The 10401-nt window shown below is 42.3% G+C and overlaps 1 protein-coding gene across 3 annotated transcripts in view; it reads right to left on the bottom strand.

Moving 5' to 3' along the window:
• Positions 1-6356: 6356 nt before the first annotated feature.
• Positions 6357-10401, bottom strand: part of LOC142097853 (voltage-gated delayed rectifier potassium channel KCNH8-like) — a 512774-nt gene continuing 508729 nt past the window's right edge. For all 3 annotated transcript variants that reach the window (XM_075180059.1, XM_075180060.1, XM_075180061.1), the window contains one exon: positions 6357-7934. In XM_075180059.1, coding sequence (XP_075036160.1) covers positions 7185-7934 — 750 coding nt within the window. In that variant the 3' untranslated portion in view covers positions 6357-7184. The remainder of the gene's footprint in view (positions 7935-10401) is intronic.

The following is a 10401-nucleotide window of genomic DNA, read 5'->3' as shown; positions in this document are numbered from 1 at the left end:
TCTCCAGAGATTTTCTCTCACATCGCCTGCATGTGGCCGAGTTCCGCTCCAGACTACGCTCCAACCATCTGTTTTGCAAGCTGGAAAAATGTGTTTTCAAGGCTTCCAAGTTGCCTTTCCTTGGTTACTTAGTTTCTGGATCAGGTCTACAAATGGATCCTGGAAAGGTTCACTGTATTATTGACTGGCCCCAGCCAACCACTCTCAAATCCATTCAACATTTCCTGGGCTTCGCCAATTATTATAGATGGTTTATAGCAGGTTACTCTTCTATTGTGGCGCCCCTGGTGGCCCTCACTCGGAAAGGCGCGAACCCTCAAAATTGGTCCCCAGAGGCAGTAGAAGCTTTCCAGTTACTAAAAAGAGCCTTCTCTACGTCTCCAATCCTCCAGCAACCCGGTGTTTCCCTTCCTTTTTTCTTAGAGGTATATGCTTCCTCCACTGGAGTGGGGGCAGTCATCTCCCAAAAGACCATTCAAGGAAAGTTCCATCCATGTACGTTCTTTTCACGCAAGTTCCTGCCTGCAGAGAGTAATTATGCCATCGGAGACAAAGAACTCTTGGCCATGAAGTTAGCCTTAAGTGAGTGGCGTCACCTCCTGGAGGGGGCCCGTCATCCAGTTACGATCTTCACGGATCACAAAAATCTACTCCATCTTCAAACAGCCCAATGCCTGAATCCGCGTCAAGCCTGCTGGTCTCTCTTCTTTACCCGCTTTGATCTTCGGGTCACCTTCAAACCTGGTCATAAAAACAAAAAGGCGGATGCTCTATCTCGGGCTTTCCCCGGGAGTTTGGGTTCAGACGCTTTTCTAGAACGTCCCATCTTGGACTTCAAATGCCTGAATTTGCTCTCACTTACGCCTACTCCCCCCCAGGGGAAAACCTTTGTCCCTCTTCGTCTCCGGAAAAGTATCCTACGCTGGTTCCATGCTTCACGATTTGCAGGACATCTTGGTTCCCGTAAAACCGCCAAACTGATTTCCTGACAGTATTGGTGGCCCAATTTCGACTCCGAAGTTAAAGATTTCGTGGCCACCTATTCTATATGTGCTCAGAATAAGACTCTCCGCCAAGTCCCACCGGGGTTACTACACCCGCTTCCTCTACCTACCAAACCATGGACTCACATTAGCATGGATTTCATCACTGACTTACCCATAGCTAAAAGGTTCAATACCATCTGGGTGATAGTGGACCGTTTCTCCAAAATGGCACACTTCGTTCCACTCATTGAACTTCCATCCTCAGTGTGCTTAGCTCAACATTTCGTGAAGGAAGTATTCCGACTACATGGGTGTCCTGCCGAAATTGTCTCGGACCGGGGTGTCCAATTCGTTTTGAAGTTCTGGAGATCCCTCTGTCATCTTCTGGGTATCCGTCTGAAATTCTCCTCCGCATATCATCCCCAGTCAAACGGTCAGACTGAGAGGGTAAATCAAGACCTTGAAACGTTTCTCAGAATATTTTTCTCGGCAAACCAGGACAATTGGGTGGATCTGTTACCCTGGGCAGAATTTGTTCACAATAATTCCTTCCACGAATCCACTCTAGCTACTCTTTTTTCTATTGTATTTGGCAGCCATCCTCGTATCCCGGAGTTTTCAGCCCTCCCTCACACCCAAGTTCCCGCAGTTAATAGTCTACGACAGAATTTCTTATCCATCTGGTCTCAAGTCAGGAAGTCCCTTAAGAAGTCTTCTACTCGCTATAAGTTGGCGGCAGATAAGAAGCGCAGAGCTGTTCCTCTTTCGAAAGTCAGTGACAAGGTGTGGTTGTCTACAAAAACATTTGTCTTAAAGTGCCCTGTATGAAGCTAGCCCCTCGCTACATTGGTCCTTATAAGATTGCTCAAGTAATCAGCCCTGTTTGCTTTAAATTACGATTACCACCCACTCTGCGCATTGCCAATGCTTTCCACATTTCCCTATTAAGACCACTCATCATTAATCGGTTTACTGGTCCTGCTACACCTGCTACTACTCCTTCCCTCCAACAAAGTTACGAATTAGAGATCAGCCATATTCTGGATTCCAAGACTTCTAGAGGAACAATCAAATACCTAGTGGACTGGAAGGGGTACGGCCCCAAAGAGCGCTCCTGGGTGCGGGCTGCTGACATTTGCGCTTTTCTTCTGCTGAAGAGATTCCACTCCAGATTTCCGAAGAAGCCTGGTCCTAGGTGTTCGGTGTCCACCTCTGAAGGGGGAGGTACTGTCACACGCCGGACCCCCGCTGTTTCCCCCGGGAGCCGGCATGTGTATCTGCTGCCTCCCGCGGGGTCCCCGCCTGAATCTTTATTAAACTATCACCTACCTGGTTCCACGCTGCTGCAGTCCGTCCAGCGCTGTCTCTCTCCTTCCTCTTCGGCGGTTACTGGTTCTGCGCATGTGCAGAACGGTCAGACTCTTTTCTGTTCTCTTACTGCCCTCTGTTGGCTGCCTAATTGGAACTACACTATAAAATACCTTTTGACCTAAGCTCTGTGCTGGTTCTTTCAATCAGTCTCTGACTCCTGCATTGGATACAGCTCCTGAGTCTTCTCGTGCTCCTGAGTATTCCCTACTCTACATTTCCACGTTTCTAAGCCTCCAGACCCCTACACTGCAGACTATTCCTCCTAACCACTTCTAAGTAGCTACATTACAGTCTACCTCTCATATTACCTTCAACCTAGTAACCTCTTCCAGTGACGAAATGGCAGACCATCCTGAATATCTTCTCCTAGTGACATTTCCTGCTTACCCATTCTCAAGTTGTCCGTAGCAACGGTCAGTTTTCCAGAGGCTCTACCTCATTTGTACCTCCTGTGAGCTCACTGTATGCTCTTTCTCTCGTGGTTTACTGGGAACTTCCCTAGGGGGCCGCGCCCTGCAAGTGGAAGCCGCGAAGTCCATATTCCCTTGCGGGAATCACTGGTGAACACCTTTCGCTTGTTAGACTCCGCGCCCCTAGCAGAAGTTACACCAATCCCTGTTGAACTACCAGGATCCAATTGCTCCATTGGTATCGTGACACTGCCCTTGTATAGGTTGGGTCCCGAATTGTTAGCCATGATCAAGAAGGTCGATGAGGTGTTGGAAATGGGAGTCAGTGTGCCCTCTAACAGCCCATGAGCAGCTGGGGTCATGTTAGTGCATAGAGGAGTTACTTGACCGGCTTGGAGCAGTTCATTATATGCTCTCCACCTTGGACCTTAGTAAGGGATACTGGTAGATACCACTTACCAATTTACTGCTATGCCTTCGGAATAAAGAATGCTCCAGCCACAATCAAAAGAGCAGTGGATAATTTCCTGCAGGGATGTCATGACTTCACCCAGGCTTACCTGGATGACATAACAATTTTCAGTGAGACATAGGGGGGGAACATCTGGTACATGTAACTGAGATTCTTCATAGAATTACAAGGACTGGGTTGACCATCAAACCAGACAAGTGTCAGATAGGTATGGCAGAGATGCTGTATTGAGTCGGAGGAGTGAAGATTCAGCCAGAACCAGACTGTGAGAGGGCATTTAGGCAACTGAAGGGCTAACTTTCTGGTCCCTTAGCACTATCAGTCCCAGACTTCCAGAGATGGTTCATCATACATACTTGTGCCTCAAGTCATGGACTGGGAGCTGTGCTGAGCCAGGTGGGGAATGATGGTTGGGAACACCCTGTGAAATACATTTTCCACAGGTTGCTGAGGTGGGGCTTATAATTGCAACTATATCATTTTGTTATTTCTCATCAAAAAGGTTCAAGCATGGAAATGCAGATGGCTTGCCAAGAATGGAAGCTTAAGGTCCAGCAAGCCGAGTCACAAAGCAACCTGCCCCTACATTAAGCAGGGGGAGGAATGTGAAGGAATACCTTGAGATAACGGTATAGAGTTTATTTTATTAAGCATGTATAGTATAGATAGATTAGTTAGTTTGATAGTATAACATAGGTTAGTAATATTATGTGTTGGTTAAGTTATTTGGCGGTTAACAAAGAACATTAGTGTTTAATTAGGTCAAGTATAGGTTAATTAATATTATTATTATTATTATTATTATTATTATTATTATTATTAACATCATCATAGATTTCTAAGGCTCCACAGTGCTGTATAATAGGGAAAACAGTACATACATAAAACAGGGACAATCAAGGTAGACAAAATAAATTCAGACATGAAAACAAAGGGTATAAAGGACCCTGCTCATTAGAAAGCTTACATTCTAAGTGTAAGAGGGCACAGCTGAAACAAGAGGAGTAAATGTGTTTCAGAGTAGAGCTTGGGATAGTTGTGAGGGTGCATTAGTGTGAATAGTGCTATTGAGGATAAGGTCACCTCTAAAAAAGAGATGGGTTTTTAAAGAGCATCTAAAGATTTGAAGGCTGTGGGAAAGTCTGATTGAGCGTAGTAGGGGATTCCATAAGTGGAGAGCAGCACGGAATAAGTCTTGTAGGTGGGAGTGAGATGTGCTTACCAAAGACGAAACAAGGCGCAGGTCAGAGGTAGCTCTAAGAGAGTGGGAGGGAGAGTATTTTGATATGAGATTCAAGATGTATGCAGAGTATTGTTGAGGGCTTTGTAGTTAAGGGTGAGTCATTTGAATTTGATTCTGGAGGACACAGAGAGCCAGTGTAGAGATTTGGTGCAGCAGATGTGGAGCGGTGAGAGAGGAAGATCAGTCTTGCAGCAGCATTTAGGATGGATTGAAGTCAGGGGCGGATCTAGGCAACTGCTCTACCCAGGGCGATTTTAGGGGGTGATTTAGGCCCCGCCCCTTTCTAATTTCTAAGGCTGCTGACAGCTGCACAGTATGTGCAGGTCCGTTCAGCATTGGCAGTGTGCTGTCCCGCTGCTCTGATTGTGTTTAAAACACAATCAGAGCAGCCGTCAGCAAGCCCCCCCCCCCCCCCCCCCCCCTCGATCTGCCACTGATTGAAGTGTGGATATATGGGTGTCAGGAATGCCAGCTAGCAGAAGGTTGCAATAGCCAAGATGGGAGATAGTGAGAGAAGGATAAGAGTTTTGGAAGCATGTTGAGTTAGAAAAGGGCATATTCTGGCACTGTTTTTAGGGTGGAGTCGACAGGACTGGGAGAGAGTCTGGATGTGAGGAATAAAGCAGAGGGCGGAGTCAAGTGTGACACCAAGACAGCAGGCTTGGGAGACTGAGAAAATTGTGGTGTTACTGACAGTGAGGGAGATTTGAGGGCAGGTGTTAACTCTGGCAGGAGGAAAGATAATAAGCTCTGTTTTGGACATGTTGAGCTTTAGGTAGCATTGGGACATCCATGTAGAGATAGCAGAAAGACAATTGGATACACTAGATAGTACAGAAGCAGAGAGGTCAGGGGAAGAGATATAGATTTGGGTGTTATCAGTGTAGAGGTGGTATTGGTGGCCGAATGAGCGAATTAGTGCCCCAAGAGAAGAGGTGTACAATTAAAAAAAGTAAAGGGCCAAGAACAGAGCCCTGTGGGATCCCAACACATAGTGGGAGTGGAGGAGAGGATGTGCCAGAGGTAGAACCACTAAAAGATCAGTTTCATATGTAGTGAAGTGAACCAGGAAAGAACTGTGTCACAAAGGCCAATGAAGTGAAGGGTGTGTAGGAGAACAGGATGATCAAAAGCAGCAGAGATGTCCAGGAGGATGAGTATGGATAAATTACCATTAGATTTTGCAGTAAGTAGATCTTTGGTCACTTTTGTGAAAACAGTTCCAGTGGAATGTTGGGGACGGAAGTCTGATTGCAGAGCCTCTAGAATGGAATGAGAGGAGAGAAAGTGAGATTATAGATTTGATAAGGATTAGGGGCATGAGATAGACTGGCAATCAGCTGGTTAATTTTCCACGGGGCCAGTATTCCAAAGCATTGGGGAGATATAGTTATGTTTGTCAGTTATTTCAGTCAGTTAAAATCTGGGGTCTTAATCCTCATCTGTTGACCTCATAATAAAATTGTGTTGTATCATAATCCTGCTGTCAGTCGAGTTATCAAAGTACCCATATACTCACACTTATGAAACCTAGTTTCATAATAGCTGGACTAATTTTTAACTCCAAAATTAGACTTCTTAGCATGAAAATAATGTATGTTGTTTAGTGGCCCTGCAATTACATTCAATTAAGCTGTTGAGACAACACTGATCCTGCACATGTACATTTGTCCACCAATCCTCACAATGCATTTCTGCAAATCTAGTAAGCTGTCTCCCTGAAGGGGAATGTGTGTATGTATATATATATATATATATATATATATATATATATATATATATATATAATCACATGTATTATAGTTGAATAACAACAATACACACAAATATTTTTTTAAACACATTATCTTTATTAAAGCAAAAATAAATAGCTTCTTCCAGTTGCTCACATATACCTCATCCCACACAAGGCCCCATGCGTTGCACAGCATGCACTTTTAATTTGATCCCTTTTTGAATGTGTTTCATGTTTCCATGCCAGAGGGTCCAGCAACACAGCAAAACAATGTGCTTATAAGTTCCCTCTGGAAATGAAAGGATTAAATAAATCTCTGCTTTGGAACAACAAAGAAAACAAAAAATGTAGTATAAACCTTCAGTAGCAAATATAGAAAAATAAGGTCCCTATTTTTTTTTATTTATTTTTTTCTCAATAAAGAAAGAAAGTTTAAACCATCCAGAAATGTTCCCTTTTTAAATATTTGGCTCAAATTTGTGTTCAGTTTCCTAATAGTTTTTATTATTAAGCTCATGCTATAAGAAACATTTTTTCCATGCGTTTAGAATCTTCTGCAAACACACAGCAATACCTTTGTTCCCCTTAACCATTTGTGTACTGGATCTGGTCTGAAAAATTAAAAATTCTGTAAAGTTGCTATATGTAACTTGAATTACTTCTTAAACTTGAATAGGCAAGTACATGTATAATGGAATGTTAGAATTAGTATCTGCCCAATGCTATACTAGATAATGTAATTTTTTTTACATAAACTGCACTTTTGTAAGAAAAAAATGGGCATTGATTATGTCTCCCATTGCCTAATTAGCAGCATTGTGGCAATGAGAATAAAAACTGGCAGTATTTAGACATTCTCTTGTCATCAGGATACTTTTATCCTACAGTATCTTGGTCCAGCCTTGGAGAGCTCCACTTTGGTAAACATCCCTATGGTCAGTGCTTTGGCTTCACCATCCTTTATCGACTACACATTAGTTCCTTCATCATCTATAAATCTGATGATATCCCCTTGTGAGTCTCCAGATGAAGTACGAACCAGTTCCAGAGCAGCAGGAGATGTTTCTCTATAGTCTCTTGACATCAATCCCAAAAGGTCAACCACTCTGTCCTTTATTGGGTCAGTGTCTAGTGGGCTACAGAATGATCTGCTGGATTTGAAATTAGGGCTGGACTTTTGTGCTTCATTCTGCTTGTTGGATTGTTGGTAAGGAGCCATCACTGGGGATGATTTGCTATGAGTTACCTGGCTCATGTGGTTCAATTGTGTTTGGGGGAAATGGCTTTGACATGGGGATAGGGCTTGGTTCACAGTCAGAGTACCACAGTTCTTGTGCTGCCTGTGGTGGGGGCATGAATGCCTGAGGAATGAATCCAGAGAAAGGGCAGGGTGAACATTTTTTCTGCATGAGTTCTCTGGCTTGATAGCCTGAGCAGGCTGGGGTAAGGCCTCCATCCAAGCTGTGTTAGGTTGTGCTACATCTACCCTTGTCTGACCAGGACAGGATGACCCAACAAGGCTAGGAATGGTAACTTGGGACTGTTGACCACTACAGAATCCACTGCTGTTGCTGTAAGTGTTATTTAGGGTAGGAGTAAGAAGACCTGCAGAGGGAGATGGAATGTAGGTTTTGTTGAGAAGCACAGGCCTCAGGAGATGTAGCATTTCATTAAGGTCCTTACTCAGTTGTGTAACTTGTTGAGAAAGGACGATCATCTGAGTGTAAAAAGAAAATGAATAAGAGGAGTCAATAACGACCAGCTTGGCTACAGTAACACATATCAATACAGTGAGAAAAAAAACCCATGAAACACATAAACGAAATGTATGCTGTAGCAAAATAAGACAACAATCATTAGTACAGCGAGCTCCAGACTCCATTACAGGAAATGCAAGTTGTAACAGATCTTTCCCAGTCAACAAATCAATAGTGTAGCTTAGCCCTTGAATTGACACATTTTAAACAAAGTTAACAAGAAACATGAAATAATATTTTGATTGTTGTAGAGGAGAATAAACTGTGGCCTTTCCATGAATGTAAAAACTTTGGTAATTTTCAGAAGTTGCCTACTATGAACATGTAAATGTGTAAAAAATTACACTTTTTAAAATACTGAAAATCACAGTAAAACACTAAAATTGAAGATTTTTAGTTTATCCTCCCAGATAGCTGTCAGCAATAGCTATGACTGTAAAACAGATATTAAAATAATGTGCCTGTAGCAACAGTTTCTGATTTGTCCACCACTAACACACTGTTATAATGACATCACCGAACATGATTCTTGTAATGAATTTGATGTGTATCTTTGGAGTTATTTATTTTTGGCTGAAAATAAGTGAGCTAAAATAAAATAAAACTGTGAATATGGTATGTGCAAAAGCTTGGGCACCCTTTAGTCAGAACATCTTAATTGGCAGAAATCACAGCTTCTAAACATTTGTTATAGCCACCTAAGGGGAGAATTCAATTGGCCGCGTTACTTGAAAAAGTAACACGGCATGTGCACTATTAGCGTTATTACAGTAATTTTGCGCCTAAATACAGTTATTACAGTAGTTTCAACACCGGCGTTTTGCTCCATGAGCTGTGAGCGGAAAGCCGGGTTAAACTTACCGTAATAACGGTAATAGCTTTAATAGCTATGGGGGATTCCATTGACTTCAACAATTTCCATTTGTTCCATTTGTAAATGACATTAGAAATTTCAAGCTGGTAGCATTTAGGTACATTTTCAGACCCTCAAGTCCTCTGTCATCAGCTTAGAGGAGCCTATGTTTATGAGAGTAGGCAAACCATCCTGAAAGTTAAGAAGAGTCAGAGTATTTACTCAGTACTGGAATTATCTTCACTTAATTTAAGGCCTAATGGAACAATTAAGTTTTGAGGCTTTAAACAAAAGTATGAATCAATCAATTAAAAGGGTGCTCAAACAATTTACACATGTCACATTCCATTTTTTTTTTTAGTCTTTAAACTTCAGCAAATAAATTGTATGTTAAAATGTACAAAACAGTATGACATGTTTAAGTTTGTATCCTGCAGAGGTTGTATTAGCTTACCGCAATACTTGACTGTGGACTCAAAAGAGCGTTACAGAGAGGAGGGGCTAGAGAGAGAGCTATTTTGGGAGGGGAATGCCAGAGGCTCACATCCACCAACATGATGCTTTCTTCATTATCACACTATATGTACTGTAGAAGAGACACATTGTTCCAGTGAAATGTGTATTCACGTAAGAAGATTACCCAGCAATGATTTTTTTCACTAACTGTGCTTGTGCACCACTTTACCTGCATTATTTATGCACATTTGTTCATCTATATCATACTTGCACTTTAGCCTACATGACCCTGACATCAGAGAGACTGAGCTACAGCTGGGTTCTAGACCTAAGGATTTACCTGCTGAAAATATACTCGGTTATGGTCTTAAGACACCAAGTTCTCCAGGATGTGATCATTCAGGCTTCTATATATAGATAAAAAGCTAACACTGCTCCTCATCTTTTAATAAATATACACACAAAACAAACAAATTTGGTAAAATGTTTGCAAATGACTCATTTGCGTACTTGACTTTTCCGACTGACAAGCTTTTCCTAATTTTTTTGGCTTACTTTGTTCAGTTTATTTCGCTTTTTTGTGTGACAGACCATTTATAACGATCTTTGCTATTACAAATTGATTAGATTTTCTATACATTTGTTTTATTTGCACTTAGTGTTTAATTCATAGAAATAGACTAATTAATTTAAGCAACAAAATATAACTGCGATGCCACCTAAAAGGCAAATGTCTGCTGTGGGAGTAACTGCACAACAGGAAGCAGCAAAAAGACAAAGGGCGGAGCAGGATAAAGCCGGACAACAAACTATGACTGCTGACCAAAGAGAACGTGATTGTCATCACCATGCAAAAATGATTCCTCCGAATTGTCCGTCACAGAGCAAACAATTGAAAAGCGAGCAGGACAGAGGTACATCATGGTCTTCCATAGTAAAATAATACACCAGTGGTTCCCAAACTGTGTGCCGTGGCTCCCTGGGGTGCCCCGGCCAGGGCTGTTTTTCAGCAATGCAGGGGCTTCTTGGTAAATATTTTGGCTTAGGGGTGCCTTTAAAAAATTATGGAGACCCAAAGGGTGCCTCGAACTGAGAAAGTTTGGGATCCACTGTAATAC

Source organism: Mixophyes fleayi, chromosome 7 (genome assembly GCF_038048845.1).
Source record: "Mixophyes fleayi isolate aMixFle1 chromosome 7, aMixFle1.hap1, whole genome shotgun sequence".
Lineage (NCBI taxonomy): Eukaryota > Metazoa > Chordata > Amphibia > Anura > Limnodynastidae > Mixophyes > Mixophyes fleayi.
Note: the sequence above shows the minus strand (reverse complement) of the source record. Positions and strands in the feature narration are given on the sequence as shown.